At 57.2% G+C, this 17439-nt stretch overlaps 1 protein-coding gene across 12 annotated transcripts in view; it reads right to left on the reverse strand.

Annotated features, from left to right (window-relative positions):
• Window positions 1-4316: 4316 nt before the first annotated feature.
• The window catches only part of TOM1L2 (target of myb1 like 2 membrane trafficking protein), a 115099-nt gene continuing 101976 nt past the window's right edge, over window positions 4317-17439 (reverse strand). For 3 of the 12 annotated variants that reach the window (XM_026521160.4, XM_044391843.3, XM_044391840.3), the window contains 4 exons: window positions 16853-16918; window positions 11246-11305; window positions 9317-9353; window positions 4317-8287 (listed from right to left, as the gene is read on the reverse strand). In XM_026521160.4, coding sequence (XP_026376945.2) covers window positions 8139-8287; window positions 9317-9353; window positions 11246-11305; window positions 16853-16918 — 312 coding nt within the window. In that variant the 3' untranslated portion in view covers window positions 4317-8138. Of the gene's footprint in view, window positions 8288-9315; window positions 9354-11245; window positions 11306-13173; window positions 13240-16017; window positions 16142-16781; window positions 16919-17439 lie in introns of those variants that run through there. The other 9 variants (XM_048226435.2, XM_044391839.3, XM_048226436.2 and 6 more) reach the window with 7 other exon arrangements.

Below are 17439 nucleotides of genomic sequence, written 5' to 3' on the forward strand. Positions count from 1 at the left end.
GGGGAACCACCAGCTCTGCTGAGCTATGAGGGGTGAAGCTGACCTAAATGAATGGGGGGAGGCATCTGTCCCCTGAGTGCTAACCAGCTATCTGGGGTGAGGCCAGGTGTAGATTGAGGGGGAGTCACAGAACGGGGTGGGTTGAATTGGCGGCAGGGAGAATGGGGACCCAGACATCAGCTGGCCTCTACATGCCAAATCCAACTCATTACGTGGGTTCTGATTTTGAATTAATTGTCGAATGTAGAAGATTCCATCTGAAGGCTGGATCTCTGGCTCTTCTTGAAAAATGGGAGTATGGAGCAACACCGGGCTCAACCACTGGGGTGCCCCTTTAGCCAGGGCTGCAGGCATCCCCACTGTCCCCACCAGTCCCCGGGTATCACACCTGGACCATCCCCCTCGTAAATGAGTATAAGAAAAAGGCCCCTGTGGGTGCTGGGCTTACCCCCCGTGATCCCACTTTATAGATCAGGGGAGTACACACCAGGGAGGAGCAGTGACTTGCTCAGGGACCTGCAGGGAAGCCTGCCACCCCTGGTGGGGGGCTCTTAGGGTGAACATGGGGGTGGGGCGGATGGCACCAGACAGAGGAGTCCACTCGGTTTCCAGAAACATCCCACTGACGCCCTAGTGCTGAGAGCAGAGATTTTGCTTCCTGGGATGCCGAGGGCCTGGGCTTGGAGGCCCTGGGCTTGGAGGCCCTGGCCAGACTCCTCCGAGGGCAAGAACTGGCAGGGGCTCCTCTGAAACAAACCGGAATTTCTGAGTGACTCATGCCTATTCAAGTCCTCTTGTTCTGCCCACCCCTGGTCCCTGGGAACCCTAAAAAGACCCTTTTTTTTCTTTTTTTTTAAAAGATTTTATTTATTTATGTGACAGAGAGACAGCCAGCGAGAGAGGGAACACAGCAGGGGAAGTGGGAGAGGAAGAAGCAGGCTCATAGTGGAGGAGCCTGATGTGGGACTCGATCCCGTAACGCCAGGATCACGCCCTGAGCTGAAGGCAGACGCTTTAACGACTGCGCTACCCAGGCGCCCCTAAAAAGACCCTTTTCTTGCAAAGGAGGTGGGCTGGGAAAAGACTGTCCTCCGCAAGTGGTTCAGCGTGGGACTGGTGAGCGGGGCACCCACAGTGCTCCCACATTGCCCCCTCCAGATCTCTGGGAAGGCAACGATCGCTGGACTCCTCTCAGGCTCCAATGAAGGGAGGCAGCCAAAGGTTGACAAGGGAGCACTAAAAGAGGAATCCAGAAGCTTGTCTCTGTCCCAGTCTCCACTCCTCAGTGTGCACTCCCATCTCTGGCCCTCTCCACCCACGCTGCAGTGGCCATCTAATACTTTCTTGGATTTTTTTTTTAAGACTTTATTTTTAAGTAATCTCTACACCCAACGTGGGGCTCAAACTTAGACCCCTGAGATCAAGAGTCACGAGCTCCATGTACTGAGCCAGCCAGGTGCCCTGCCTCCTCAGATTTCATCCTCCCTCTGCAAACAGTCTGGTTTTTCAGAGTAGGTTCTGGAACTGTTGAGAGAGCAGTACCCTCGCTCTGCTAGTGGAAAGTCAGCTTGGAGCTGCAGGCAGCCTTCAGTCAACCACGGGGAAGAGCCAACCCAGAGGAAGCAGAGCCAAGACCTAGGGAGAGGCAGATTCCTAACCGAATCCCTAAGCACCTGGATCCAGCTATGCCTGAAGCTGAACTATCAGAACTTTCCAGTAACATAAGCCAAGAAATTCCTCTTTCTGATTAAATCAAACATCTTTCTACCAAACTAAAAAAGTTCCAATATGGCATTTCTTTTTTTTTTTTTTTTAAGATTTTATTTATTTATTTGACAGAGACAGCCAGCGAGAGAGGGAACACAAGCAGGGGGAGCGGGAGAGGAAGAAGCAGGCTTCCAGCGGAAGAGCCTGATGTGGGGCTCGATCCCAGAACGCCGGGATCACGCCCCAAGCCGAAGGCAGACACTCAACGACTGACCCACCCAGGTGCCCCCAATACGGCATTTCTAAACAAGAAGTTTGGGCCACAAGCTACCTTTATCTTGGACAAAGAGATCTTGACAGTACATAACTTTACTTCAGCATCTCCCAAATGCCTTTCTCCACAGAACCCCTCCTTTTTAGGAACAGCTGTTAATGTACTGGGGAAACGCATCTTGGCAAGTGCCTGCCGGTGATCTTGAGGTCCCTCCCAGGAGGCTTGTCTTTTAGGTCAGAGTTGCCTCCCCGCCCTCTGCCTCCCCTGCGGCTGGCCTGCCCACAGCGACTTCACGCAACTCAGTGACTCTGGGTCTTGGCTGCTCCCCCAGACCCTCCTCACCCTGCAAGCCCTGGAAGAGGCCTCCAGGGCTTCCTGGCTGCAGACTGTCCTTGATTCTGGGAACTGAACCAGGCTGTGAACGCTCTGAGGGGAGGACTCAAGCAGCCCGTCCCCTCTGGCGCCAACCTGGCACACAGCTGGGTCTCAGCAACACGTGCTCAAAGTGGACAGGGTGTCCTGGCGCGTCCATGGTGCTGGTCTCAGGGCCAAGCCACTCTCCATGGGGCAAGAGCAGAGGCACCCACGGTGTGTCGTGCAGGGCCTGGGGCAGAGAAGGGGCTCAGGATCCACACCTTTTGATTCACCGGGACTGGGGACTGGGGGTCTCCCGCACTTCAGAGGCCCACTCCCACACTGCCCCTGGTGTGGGAGCCTCGATCTCAGTCTGATTGGCCAGAAACAGGCAGAGCCTTCACAGAGGTCCCTAGAGCCCATCAAGGCAGCTAGCTCAAGGGAGCTGAGTGCTGCTGCTTCTGACCTGGCGATGGTCCCCATGTGGCCCCCAGTCACAGTCCCACCTGCCTCCTATCAGTAGGCAGGGCAGCCCCCTCCCGAGCTACCTTCCCACAGGGCTGGTGTTCCAGGTGGATGGGACAGCCTCCCCTGCTGCCCACCCCTCCATAGCCCTGGCCTAGGAGGCCCAAGGTCTGAGTTGGAGCACTGGCCCCATTGCCAAGCCCTGGGCAAACTTAGGGAAGTGGGTCTTCCCAGCCCTGTCTCTTCACCTGCGCACGACAGGTTAGGCAGAGGTCTCTGCCATTTTTCCAGGTTCACCTGGGGGCTTGATGAGCCCACCACACTTGAGGTCCATCCTCGAACCCCGGAACGCGTAGGATTCAAGGGCTCCCAGTCTCCTCTGAGCCACTCAGAGAAGATGCAGACACCATATGCGGCCCCCAGAATGCGCCCCTCAAGGACCCCTGCACCTCGGGGCCTGCTGAGGCCTGCATCCCAGAGGACCGTGGCCTGGCAGCAACCCCAGGGTGGCCAGCTCCCAGGACGGGTGGAGAGGACAGAAACATGTTTACTTTTTTAAAGTTTATCTCCACACCCAATATGGGGCTCAAACTCATGACCCCAAGATCGAGTCGCATGTTCCACAGACTGAGCCAGACAGGTGCCCCCAGAAACCTTTTTAAAAGGGAGAGAGGGTTGGAGGGTGTGTGTGGGGGGGGGCGGTTACTGGTTCTTGGGATGATGAGAATGTTCTAAAATTGATTGTGGTGATGGTCACACAACTCTGAAAACCTAAGAACTACCCAGGGGCACCTGGGTGGCTCAGTCGGTGAAGCACTGGACTCGATCTCAGCTCAGGTCTTGATCTCAGGGTCGTGAGTTCAAGGCTCGCGTTGGGCTCCATGCTGGGTGTGCAGGCTACTTAAGAAAAATAAAAAATAAAAACAAAAGCTCCTTCATCGTGTACTTTAAATGGGTGCGTGATAGGCTACGTGAATCCTATCTCGAGAAAGCTGTTTCTAAGACTGGGGGGAGGGGGTTCTTAGAGCAGCAGCTCTCAAATTCAATGCCTAGCACAAGCTATACAGATAATTCAGAGGATGCCCAGCCAAGTTCGGGGAGCCCAGCTGAGGGGGCTGAGGCGGTGGCTCGGCCTGGGTCCTCAAGGCCTGGGATGCTCCGGGTGGGGCTGAGTGCCTGGGACCCGGGCTGAGACACAGGAAGAACGGCAGGCCCCGGGAGGGCTCTTAGGCAGAGGCCGTGGCAGGTTTCCAGTGTTACCACCAACACCCCCCAACCAGACTGTGCCCCAGGATAGCCAAACTGGGACAGGCAGGGGGATTTTCCTCTAGCCCAGACTCCCCCGGCCCGGCTCTGGCAGCCTGGCATGCCTGGGGGCGGAAGAGTGGGGTAAGCTTCCCAAACTGCTCCCTCCAGAGGGCCCGAGGTGGCCTCTGCTTAGAGAAAGCAGGTGCCCAGGACGTATGGGCCCTTTGGACTGTCGCAGCCGATTCCATAGGAATCACAGAGGAGCAGCTTGTTTGTTCATTTCTTTATTGTGGAGTATTTTACATGCAAGAACCCAAACTAGAGAGACAACTGGAAGGAGAGCCAGTGGGTGGACGGACGTGCTTAGCCTCGAGTGCACCGCCCCGCCCTTCGGAACCGGCTCTGCCCGCAGAAACGCACAACAGGGACGCAACGCCAGACTCCGGGGACAGCTAGACAACGGACGCAACACGGTTCTCTTCGCGACAGCCCCCAACAATCCTGAGACCCTCACAAATGAAGTGCAAACTTTAGAAAATAAACATCCACCCCCCGTTCTGCTCCAGGAGAGCCTGGAGATCTTCTACACGAGAGGAGTGTAACTCTGGGCTTGACAGCTGTCCCCAGGGGCTGCTGGCTGCAGGGCAAGCCCAGTGTGGACGCCCCTGGACGGGGGGGGGGGCAGGAGGTGGGCACTGGGAGAGGCGGGTACCGCAAGGGGCGTCTTCTGGATGTGCACACACCCTGAGCCATGGGGGTGTGGCTGGCTGTTCCCCACGGGGGCGGACGGAGTCCTAACAGCACACGGGAGAGGCTCACAGGGGGCTGGCTGAGGCCACAGGACTCCTGCGTGGAACTTGGCCCCAGCAAGCCCCACAGCCCCCCTCAAACCATCCAGAAGGCTGGGCCGGACTGAGTGAGAAACGGGTGTACAGGGAGGTAAAGTAGGGGTGGGTGGCAGGAAGGAAGAGGAGCAGGTATGTGGGAGGCCGAGCAGCTGTCTGCCACAGGGTACCTGCGGCCCCGGGGCCATCCAGAGCCCCGGCCACCACTCTCCCAGTTGGGGGCCTTGCGTGACAGTGCAGGCCCCACACCTCCCCAGGCCCCCTTGCTCTGGACCCCAGGGTGAGCCGGGGAAGGACAGTGAGCCAAGGCAGACAGCATGGTCACTCATGCTGATAGGGCTGACAGACAGAAAGACAGGAGGACAGACAACGGACGATCACCCTTCTCTCTGGCCCACGCCAGCAATAAGCCCTGTCAGCTCAGAAAGCCCTTATCCCGTGCGTGCTGAGAAGCAGGTGGGCCACGCCTCAGCCTGGCCCCGGTCGGCCTGCTCAGGGCCTGGGGTTCCCGGACGGGGACTGCTCTGGGGCAGGCCGGCCAGAAGCCCACCAGCGCCCTGGGTCCCTGCTGCCCACTGGCCCCAAAGGCAGGCAGGAAGCAATGGTTAGTTTCCTCATCTTAGCACACAATGAACACAGAAAAGGTTCAACACATCCCGAAGAAAATATTTTGACAAAATAAATATTTTAACCTATAATCAGGTATAATTAGTGCTTATAAGGAATCCCAGCAATAATTTAGTGTAATTAAGTACATACTGTATCTGTGATTTCTAACACTTGTGGAGAGGCTGGTGGCTCGTGAGGGTCTCCCTCTCCTGGGGTGTGGGCACTGGCCAGCTTGCCCGCCAGAGCCCTGCGCCCCCCAAGCAGGTGGCCTGGGGGCTGAGCAGCACCCCCTTAAGGCCACCTGAGCCCCTACTTGCTGTTTGGGCAGGCCTCAAGCAAGCGTCACCTCAGCCTCCAGGTAAAGGCAGCTCCAGGCTGGGAAGGCAGGTGACACTTCCCTGCGTGGGCCAGTGCCCTTCCTGTCAGCTCACAGGGTCCACCGCCACCGGCTGCCCGGGGCTGGCCAGGTCTCTCCGAGCCCTGACTGGAGTTGGGGGGCAGCTCTGAACCACGGGTACAGAGCAGCTGTGCTGGGGTCTCCCCAGGCCGATGCAGGCCTCGGCTTCACTCAGTGCCAGGAGCCTCCTCTCCCCTCACGACCCCATTCTCGTGGGGACTTCCCGTTTCTACAAGGCAGGGAGGCTGGCTCTCCCCTCAGAGGATGCTGGGCTCGGCTGCTGGGGTGCCACGGCTGCCACAGGACCGACCCCCAGGATGCAGCTGCAAAGGTGGGCCCCTGGCCCTCACAGAGACTCGTGTTCCAGACACGCCACAGGGCTAGCGGCTGGACCATCCCAGCCACTTCTCTGTAGCGCAGGTCAAGCCAGCTCACTTCAGACATCTGAGCACCCAAGCAGGCCTCAGGGGTCTGCCTGGGAGCCACGTGGAGGAGGTGCAGGCGGACTGAGGTTCAGGGTTGGGGGGAGAGTGGACGGCGTGGCACTGGCGGCCCCGGAGGGCAGGGCTGGAGTCAGGCTGGCTGAGCTCCGATCTCTGAGGAGCAGCTTCCTGCATGTCCTCTGAGGAACCGGAGTGCGACCTCCCCAGCTGGTCCTGCCAGACAGGCCCCCAGCCAGACCCCGGGCCTCCTCTCACGGGGAAGCTGGGGTGTGCGACTGGGCATGGGGTTCTGGGCCGGGTGGCACCTCGCTCTCCGTCAGAGGTAACCAGGCCCGGCCCCGAATGCTTCTCCCAGAGGGAGGCACTGGTATTGGCCTGTGTCAACGAGCTCCCTGCTCTGGCTGCCAGGTGGGATGGGCTCACGGCACCAAGGCTCGAGAACACGTGTGGCCTGGACACCTGGGCAGTGCATACTGGGACACCGACCCGGGCCCCAGACACTCACAGGCTGGCTCGAAGCAGCTGCAACAGTGTTTTTCCTTCTCCTGGGCAACCACAGAACAGGGGTGGGGCAGGCAGGCCCTGGGCTTGCGCTAAGCCTCGAGCGCCTTGCCCACGGCCAGGAGCCACACCGGTGACGGGGGCAGGTGTCGTCTGCCCCTAGCTCTCACCCCAGGCTCTACTAGCCTTCTGGGTCAGCTTAGAGAGAGGATACAAATCGGTGGCCAGGGTGGGGGGGGGGCAGGCTGTCGGGATGTGGAGAAAGCTGAGACCCACTCCAAGGGGCAGTACAGGGCCCTTAGTGTCACTCAGGCCCCTCAGACTGGATGTCCAAGGACGGCGCAGAGCCATCTGCTGCTGGGCCCTGGTGGGAGAGGCAGAGGCTACCACAGGCCGGGCCAAAGCCCTGAGCACAGCACGCTCACAAACCCACCGAGCCTTCCCAAGCAGGCAGAGCAACCCCTCCACAGACGGGCGCGTGTGAGGGCAGCGTGTGGTGGGCACGGTGCAGTCTGGGTTACGGTAGTGTATCTCTGCGGAAGCGGACCCGTGTGCCTCGTGACCACCATCTGCGGGCTGCGCGCTGTTCTTGCAACCGCCCTTGGCTCTCCGTCTGCACACCAGGAGCCTGCGGGGACCCCTTGGTCCCAGGCTCAGCTGCAGAGCCGGCTTGGGCAGGGGCCTAGACTAGCAGCTTCGTGGTGGAGAGAGGATCAAGAGGACGAGAGGCCACACACACGGGCACCCACAGAGCCTTCTAAAGTGCCGAGCACGCCAAGTGCCACAGAGTGACACGCGTCAGGGAGCAGCATTCCAGGGAGGGAGACCAAGCCCACAGGTGCAGACAAGCCCTTTCTGGAACAGGGGCACAGAAGGGTAGGCCGGTCCAAGGAGACCCGCCGAGGCAGGCAGGGGTGGGGCACATGGGGGAAGGGGCTGGGGTCCGACCCCCTTCTCTGTGGGAGAGAGACCAGAGAAAAGACAGTCCAGGTGTCTCCTCAGGAAATGGTCCCATGGCCTGCTCTTCCAGGGAGGACATCTGGGCACAGGGAGCCTGTGGGCAGGAGGGGCGGGGGCCCCTGGCTGCAGCGGTGCTGTCCCACAACCCAGAGAGCAGGTGGCTAAAGCTGGTCCTGACTAGTGGGAGGCCTGGGAGCAAACACAGGGGCGTTTCCATGGAGACACAGCAGCACAGGACCAAGTGGGGACTGGAGATGGGGGGGTGGCCAGTGCCTTGTGTGGACCGGGGGAACAGGAGGTGACCTGCCTTCTGGGGAGCCGAACCGCAGACCAGCTCACAGGGCGAAGAGGGCGTCCTCTGACCGCTCTGGCTTCTTCCGGCCGGAAGGGTTTGAGGCTGGGGCCGGGGCCTCCCCTGGGGGCGAGGGGAGGCTGGGGACCATTTCAGCAGCTTTGGCTCTTTCTTCCAGGAACTTATCAAACTCTGTAATACAAAACCCCGGCAAGGGCCAGGGTAGGGGGTTAGGCCCGCAGCCAGGCTTAAAGGATCCCTCGCAGCCCCCTTCACTTGTCCCAACAGGGCTTGGCCCCGTGTGAGTTCCCACCCTCACTGCCCTGGCCTGGGCTGCCTGCCAGGGAAGGAGGCAGGAAGGGGCAGGGGAGCAGCCAGCCAGAGCCAGGGCTGCTTCTGGGCCCTCTGCGGGCCCTGAAGACCCAGCCTTGAGTCCCTCCTCTGCCACCTCCCAGGCCAGCAGGGAGCCTGGCTTGCAGGGGATGGGGGAGGGAGGGGTAGTGACGGTTCCTGCCCCACCTTCTCCAGATCAGCCCTGGGGGCAGGGCAGGGAAAGCCGAAGGGGCAAATTCCTACTTAACCTTGACAGCGAACAGCCCCCCAGTTAACTCTCATCCAGCATTCGAGGTTCTGCCAGTGGAAGGGGTCTGAGCAGATGGTCTGGGAGAGCAGGGAGGAGGCAGTGCAGAGGAGAATGGGGTGGAGGTGGGACAGGAGGAGCACGGGAGAGGAGGAGGAGGTGGGATGGGAGGTTGAGGGACCATGATGGGACCCGACCCATCATCCACTGGCCCTCTAGAAGTGAGATCACAGGACGCCAGGCCTGAGAAGTGCCCTCTGTGCCCTGCAGACTACATGGCATGTATCTTGCCTCTCTGCGGGATTGAGAATTCTGGGGGAGGGACAAACTGGTTAGGACTGCAGGTCTGGGGGCCATGCTGACCTTGGATGGCAGGCTGGACCTACTCATCACTAGCACTGTGACCTTCCTAAAGTCCTACGTTCTTTCCCCCACTTCCCTCCTCAGCACAGGGCCTGGCTGGGGCAGAGCAGAGAAGCCCCTGGCAGAGGAGGCCAGGCCAAGCAAGGATGGGCACCAGAAATTGCTTCAGCACTAGAGGCCCTGAGGCGGTGGGGGTGCCAGCCTGTGCACCCCAAGAGCCCCGGGGCAGGAGGCGGTGACAGAGGGTGGGGAGCTGTAAAGGTGCTGGCCGGTCGTACCTTCACTCGTGACGCCCTCCTCCAGGTCATCGCCCTTCTGCGGGAGGAGCAGAGAGCACAGTGTTAGGGCCCCGCCCTGGCGGCATGGCCTAAGCAAAACCTCCAATTTCCCCTTCCCGGAGTTCCCCAAGAGTCAAGTACTGCTTGTCTTATCGGAGACACGGAAACTTGGTTTTTCAAAGAGCAAAAACAACACAAAACCAAACCCTGAAATGGAGTAGTTCTAGGCTTTGATCCTCTAGTAGGGCCAAAAAGAAAAAGCGCAGGCTGGTTCTCTGGGTTGAGCTCCAGGCAGGACCACAGCAGGCCGCTGCCCACCCAAGGACACTCTCCCAGAGCAGGGGCCGCAGGGAGGCTCAACCCAAAGCCTGCCCAGGGCCCCCCTCGGGTGGTTCTGGGAACACACTGTCCGCACCAACAGCTGGGAACTGCATGAGGCCTGGAAGGGACAGAGCCACGAAGCCCCGGGCACAGGGCTGACACCAGGCAGCACCTGGCCGCTGAGTGCCGTCCCACCAGAAGCCATGTCCTGCAGCGTCCTGTGGCCCAGATTCTGTCACCTGCTGCCGGTTCCTGAGAAGCCAGGGAAGCTCTGAGAGCTCTTAACAATGCACTGGGTAAGACGTGATTTTGTTTGGAGAACGCAGTGGTCCCTGGGAACTCACTGCACAGTGACAGAGAAGGGAGCCAGACGGGGAAGTGAACTAGGCCTTAGGCTCGGCCAGGAGACCTGTTTTCCTTCCTGGCTCTGCCACGACCTGCTGCTCAGCCTTGTGGGATGGGTCCCTCCCTTTCTGAACCCTGGGGCCCCCCTTGTGAGGTGAGGGCCTTGGTCCTTCCTGCTTTGCTTCTTTCTGTGAGAGGAGCTATTTCTTTTCCAGGCATTTCCTTGGGAAAGAGGTCAGGGAGCATTTTCTTCCTCTCCTGGCATGGCACCTGGGTGTCTGCCTTGCTGGGCAATGAGTGTCTTCAGAAAGCCTAGCCTTGTGGGGAGGTGGCCCCATATGGGGCTGTACCTCAGTGTAAGAGGGGGCCAAGTCAGCAGCCCCCTGCCAGCCAGGCCAACCCCGTGGTTAAAGATGCTCTGTTCTGGGGACAGGGTCCCCTGAAGAGGTAGCAGCTAGGAGCAAGAGATGAGGTGTCTCCAGGACTCAGGGAGAATCTGTCCAGCCCATGCCCTTGGGCAAGCCGCTTCCCCTCCCAGAATGCATTTCATCACCAGCCCCCTGGCCAACAACCCCCACTCAGCCTCCCACACAGCCGCTGCCCGTGGAGTGCGGAGGGAGGACCAGCCATTGCAGCCCTCCTTTCTCGGGGCCTGCTGCCACTTGCAGATGCGTGATGTCCTCACCTTCCTGTCCTAGCTCTGCGGATAAAGACAATAGTCTCTACGGCAAGGGTTCTTTTAAATCCAAGACACCAGAAGATGCTGGGGGAAGTGGGAATGACAGTAAATTGGAAAACAAAAGCAAAAACAAAACACCCAATTTGTCTCCGCATAATTTCACAGTGAAAAAGAAAAAAAAAATTAAAAATAAACCCTACCAAGATCCAAAAAACCCAAAGCAAAAACCCCAAAGCAAAAAAATAAATAAATAAAAAATTAAAAAACAAAAACAAAAAAGAAACAAAAAAAGCCCCAAGCACACACACACAGCTGCTACAGAAAAGTAACTGGGGGCAAGTGTGTGTTCCGGAGCCGGCCGGAGCCCCGCCTGCCGCGGCCCCAGGGGTGGCCGGGGTTCACGGGCTGCGCTCGGAGCAGGTGTCCCAGCGCGGCCACAGCCCTGGATGGGCAGGGGGGCAGGTGAGCTGAGTGCCAGCCTCCTCCGCCACCCTGTGGGGCAGCAGCCCGTGGGCCCAGGCCCGTCGTCAGAAGCGCTCTGCCTCGCCACAGCCCGCACGCGAAAGAGAAAAGTCAAGTCTCACCAGGTCCGTCCTGAGCCACACTTCAATGTCGTCCATGACCGAGGGCTGCGCAACGGGGATCTATGGAGGCAGCAAGCGGCGGGTCGGGCAGCCCCACAGCCAGGCGAGGGGAGACAGAACACCGAACAAAGGAAATCGTCAACAGCAACCCCCAAATGAAACCAAAACGTACACAGAGCAAAAAAACGCATTGGCACAGCAGGCGCGGGCAACGCAAGGCAGCCACATGTGAAACGGCAGGTGAGGGAAGCGATGAGGTGGCCAGTTCGAAGCAGCAGGGCTGACCGGCAGGTACGGGGGGGGGGGGCGGTACGAATCGGTACGCATTCTTGAAATGGATAACTTTTTGACTACTCTCAGCCCAGGGCTGCAAAGCCCCTTCTCAGTCTCAGGAATGCGCTGGTCCTGCAAGCTGGTTTTGAACTTGAGCTCATCAGGTTAGGACCCTTGAAAAGTCCTGCCTACCTGTGGTCGGGCCTCACCCCTGGGGGCAACCAGAGGAGACAGCAGGGCCCCCCCTCCAATGCCACTGGAGAGGCCAGGTGGCAGTCGGCCCGGAACAAGGGTGCAGGTGGTCAGGCGGGCACTGAAAGTGTTTTGGACTGTGTCCCGGTGCGTCTCTGAGTGGGAAGAGGGGAGCGCTGGGGCCTGGGGAGGGCCTGGCAGACAGCAGGCAAGCCCATCTTGCCACCAACAGAAACGGGCATAAGCTAGAGCTTTGATGACCAAAGGGACGGCGGGGCTTTAGTTGGCTTTGTGTCTCTTCAGGGGAGAATCACGAAGCGGCCCTGGAAGGCGGTAGCTCCTTTAGTCTTACCCCGTCTTCCCAGCTCTCAATGGCTGGCTGGGCTTTCGTCTTCCCAGCTCTCAATGGCTGGCTGGGCTTTGGGAGCCAAAGAAAAGGAGTTTGGGGAGAGGACGGAGAACTTGGGAGCAGTCGTCAGGGGGGTAAGTGGGTCCCGAGCCAACGAAGCCATGCCTCATGGGTGCCTAAGCCATTTCCATGCCTGGCCCACCCATGCCAAGGCCTGCGGGGGCAGAGGGGGGAATGATTCTGAAATCCGCATTCGGCAAGAACGCAGTAGTGGCTCACAAGTCCACTGTTTCCAGAAAATTCGCTAGCACTGTGTCTATAGCTGGTTCCCCCAGCGTCACAATCTAGGGTAAGAGTACAGTTAAAACAAGCAATGCGAGGAGTGCTTTAGTGTTTGCCAAATCTAAAAAATAACATGCCCTTAACAAAGGAAAAGAACAAAGATTTCCCATCGCCAGCCCTGACCTGATGGGGACAAGCTGCTCCTGGAGGCGGAAACCTGCTGCTGACGGGGTTTGGGGTGTGAGGAAAAGCGAGGACTCCTAAACCTGCCCAAGCGCACTGTGCGGGGGTCTGCGATCCCGCAGGAGCGCTGCGCGTACACGCAGCTGGCGAGGCTGGCAGCCCCCTTGCTCCAGGCACCTGGAGAAGCTTCTAGTGTATCCGGCCTAACTACAGACCCAGCGTGGGCAGCCCACAGGCACCTTTGTAAAGGTGCAAGCTCAACTGTGGTAAGATTAGGAAGATTCTATCTACGTTGTCATTTTCTTTGGACTTCCTGAGAACTTAACGTTGCAATGAAAAATGCCGGGCGCGGATGTGCTAACGGCACCCAAGGCAGCACCCTCCGCCCCCATCAAAAAGAAAGCAGTAGGGCACGCAGGGCACGACCTGCTAATTTCATGCTCGCTGGCAGGACTTCTGTCCTGACATGTTCCTGGGACAGGAGATGCCCATTTCCATTATCTTGATGCTTCTATAAGAATGTCTGGCCTCTGGGACGATGCGTGCCACGCCAAGTTCTCAGAAACGAGAAAAGTTAGCGGCATCTCCAAACAGAAAATAGGCCCAACCAGAGCTGTTGGGAGTGTGCGCTGGGCTTTTTTATACCTACCCAGCTTTAGTCTTTCAAGGAGAAACGGAGGTTCGAGGGGCAGAGCTTTCCAACGTGTGGCAGGAGCTTCAGAAAAAGCCATGAAGGGGTCACGGGCCTTAAACCTTCAGATTTGGCTTATAATATTTTTGTTCCTGTTCCAAAGTCAGCCCCTCGAGGCTGGGTGTCACGCTCCAGTTTTCTTCTTTGAGGATTAATCTCGAAAGCCAGCACACTCAGAAAATAAACATTGACATTTGAGAAACTCCTCACCCCCTCAAAAAAAAAAAAAAATTTCCCGAAAGATGGATCACAGGAACACTTTTCTTCCTTCTCTTAGACGTCGCCAAATAAATAGCGTGCTTATGGAAGCACACTCTCCAGGCGAACCCCTGGGAGCCAGGGCCCTGGGCAGTGGGTTGCTCGGGCTGGGCTGGCCAGATCACTTTTCGAGCTAATCACTTTTCTCTGGACTTGCTTCTTCGCTTGGGAGCCCTGGAGCCTCTGCTACCCTAAGAAGCCTCAGGGATTCGGGTGATGAGTCAGAGGAGGAATGGAGACGGGACTTGGCCAGTTCTTGGCCTCAGTTTCCTTATCTGTGAAATAGGGTGATGGCTAGGTCAGATTTAGTTTTCACCATTCAGGACTCCGAACCCCTTAACTCCCAGGTCAGAGTTTCTGTTTCCTAATTCTGAAACAGTAATATCATATACAGCTGGCATCAACTCCTTCCAGTAGGAAAGGCACTTGGCTTCAGGGTGGGAATCTCCGTGCAGCTAGGGGGAGAGCTAACAGTAAAGCCTATATAACACAGGGCAAGGGTTGACTTGCTTGTGGTTGGACACAATCCCTCAGCTATATAAACCTCCCGCCCTGATAAGTCTATGCCTGGAGTATTCCACCAGGGTAAAGTTCCTTCTAATAATGCGGGTGCTACCAGACACAGACTAAATACGCACGCTGCTCTCCAAACAGGAACTGCAGAAAGGGAGGGAGGGGAAAAGCTCCCCCGTCCACGCCGACGGAAGGGAAGGGAGAGGCCTTGGCCAAGGAAGAGGGCAATGGACTCTGTCACTGCCCCGTGGCTTTGGGCACGTCATCAGGCCCCTGGGAGGCCTCAGTGTTCTCATCCATCAAATGAGGACTGTCCCAGCTGTTCCCTAAGAGACTGTGGCCTTGGCCACACCATAGTTTTAGCATCTTCTTGGGCAATGACCCAAAGCTGAAGGCTGGTCCAAGGGTCTGAAGAGGAGGGTGTTGGGGGAGGGGGGACAGAAAGAAAAAGATGTGAAGACAAAAACAAAGGAAGCTGGCATGGGACCACCCTCCTCTACAGACCAGCGCCCACGGGGCTGGCTCAGCTGAGAAGGTGGGGAGACATGCCCGGCCCATCTTCAGAGTCTGAAGAGAAACTGGCGTGTTAAGTGCCAGAAATGGCAGATTTCGACGTGGATGTTGGGGGAGCTGTCCGCTGTCCCTCGCTGGGCTCCAGGTGGGGGAGAGGTGGCGCCGCTGGCCCCGCCACAGCCAGCGATCTTTGTGGCTTCTGGCCTGCTGCATCTGGGGGTCCTCCAGCCTGAGTAGGGCACCCCATCGCTCCCAGGCCCAAACCTGGGCTTTGGCAACGGCGCACTCCTTACTGCCGCTCTTGTGGGGGGCTTACATTCGTTCTTCTCAGGGTGTCTTCCTGGGTACACCCTGCATACGGAGCGGCCGGGGGGAGAGGGGGCACAGTGCACCAGCAGTCTTCGGGCAGGCTGGCTCACGATGCCTCCCAGGGTTCTCTTCGATGCGTAACGAATCTGGGATTGTTAACTGTGGTGTTGGTAATCTAGACACCCAGAGTCTCAGGAGACCGAGCCCCAACTCCACAAGGAAGCCCATAAGTCTGACTTATGATGCCAAAAGGAACAATTTCTGAAAAGTTCAGATGTGTTCTTTCTAGAGAACTGTGAAATCCTCCCTACAATGCGTCCCACTGCCACCCAAACATGAGGAACAATCTAGAAGCCCTGCAGTCTCACTTGATAGTACAAAAAGTTTCCAAGTAAAGAATTTGTACTTGGGGGTTTTGGAAAGACTCAGGGTTTCTACACTATGGGAAATAAGGCAAAGCAATTAACGCACGTTATTTAAAAGGAAAAAAACAAGAACAAAAACTGCAGTCAGGCAGGTAAGATACCGGGTTAGCTGTTAGTTGGGCTTGTTTCTGGGAAGTTGGAGACTGGAGCTCTAGCGGGGGACAGGGCGGAGGAGGGGAGCTCTGTGTGGACACAGGCAGGTGCCGCTGCCCCCTGCCAAGACCACACTCAGGGTAGTTTGTATGGGCAGTATCCTTTTTTGCAGGATTATTCAGCACAAGGACACACGGCTGGATCCTCCCAATTTGGAACTAGCGTGCACATGGTCTCCAGGAGCCCGGCTCTGAGGCCACCCACACAGGTGGACCTGAGCCCCAGCTTGTCCCTGAAGAAGTAAATGAGGGGTCCAGGCAGCCTATGTCTCTAAGAACGGCTGCGGGGTCTAGTGCAGACACAGTAGCATGGCGAGCCTGCTGCGGTGACCCGAGTGTGGCTGTGCAAAGGTCCCTAGTTCCAAGCTGGGGTGGCAGGCAGACACTCCCACCCTTAGGTTCTGATGGCCACACCTTGCTCAGGCGGGTGACCCCCACTGTGCTGCCTACGGTCTTGGACATGCTGGCCACAGCCTGGCACAGTTCCCAGGGCACGGTTACGTGTTCTCCCCGGTGTGTGCGCCTAGTGTCTGCCCTGCTCCACCCCGGAGGCTGACGCTTCACTGTTTTTATCATATCTCCTTCTGCGCATCCTCTCCTGCTGTGACCCTACCACACACGCACGCACAGACCTTTGGTCTCGATGTCAGAGGTGCTCGCTGAGGGCTGTGGCTTCGTTAGGAATGAAATCATCACTCCAAGGCAAGTAGCCCGGAACGAGGTCACCCTCTCTCTCTGTACCAGACTCAGGGCCACCTGATCAGATGAGGCAGGACAGGCTCACTCAGGTCTCTGTGGCAGAACAGCTCTACCTCATGAGAACTGTGTTTATGACATTAAAACTCCCCCGGCTTAAAAACTAATGATGTACTAGATATTGGCTACTGAATTTAAATAAAAATAAAAAATTTAAAAACCCAAACCCTCCTCTGGCTTTGTCTTGTTTGAACTCTGTTCCTATCATGTTTGTGTGTTTCTTGAAGATGTCTCAACTTCTTCTGGGGGACGTAGCGGACACAAATAACTCCATTACAAAAACCCATCAGCCTAGGACTGCCAAATTCATAGGCTGGAGGGGGCTTCTCCAACCCATCAGATTCTTTTGAGTCTGTTCTCTTAGAAATGTCCTCTCCGAAGCAAAAGCCACAGGAACTTGTGCTCAATCCTGGAAAAGTGAATACTGCCAAGAGCTCCAGAGACAGTAAAAGGAGGGAAGGAGCCCTCCCCTCACTCCCGCAAATGTCCCAGACCCTTAAGGCCCCGGGGCATGGACCTCAGCAGAAAACCAGAGAAGGTGTTTCTGGGGCTGGAAGTCTGTGGAGACTGCACAGACGCAGAAGGGGAAAATTTGGGACCCAGTCAGAAGGAGAGAATGGCCTTGTACTGTCTGACTCACAAGGGCTCAGCAGGTGACACGGGTAAGCGCTGGGGTGGACAGGGGGCTCGGCTCAGCTGGTGACTTCTCACCATTCCTTGGGTTATGAGCCAGCTGTCTATGGGCTCCAGGTCAGAGTCCCCACCTTTACCTCTCTTCTGGGCCGAGGACAGAAAAGTCCCAGAAAGAAAAGTCACAGGAAGACCCAGGATAAAGAAAGCAACAGTGTATCATGGAAACGGAAAAGCCACTGTTCAGAGTTGATCTGTTGTCATGTAAGGAGATGTGACCAGTTGCCCCCCCGCCCCCCTCCAGCACGTTCCCCCTTACCTGCCTGAAAAAGAGAAGAGAAGTTTAGTAGCCGAGAATCCCAACAGGGTACCATGTACTCATGCCAACTACTCCTGTACACTTGGAAAATCTCCGAGAGGTCACAGAACATTGACCATGACTGCTTCTCCTCAGCAGTGCTCTCGGGGTTGGCAAAAGGACCAGCTTTCGTGAAATCATTTCTACTTGTTTTCTAACATTTCTGCCTTTTTCCTCCTTCTCAGTTACCTGTGTATTCTTTTCCAAACTCTTAACCCTTAACGCTGAATCTGGGTATATAAAGTTACGACTTTGGATTTGGTTGCACTGTGGAAGTGTGGCTATGCAATTTTCTCCCCTTTCCTGTGTT

This window comes from Ursus arctos, unplaced genomic scaffold (assembly GCF_023065955.2).
Source record: "Ursus arctos isolate Adak ecotype North America unplaced genomic scaffold, UrsArc2.0 scaffold_14, whole genome shotgun sequence".
Lineage (NCBI taxonomy): Eukaryota > Metazoa > Chordata > Mammalia > Carnivora > Ursidae > Ursus > Ursus arctos.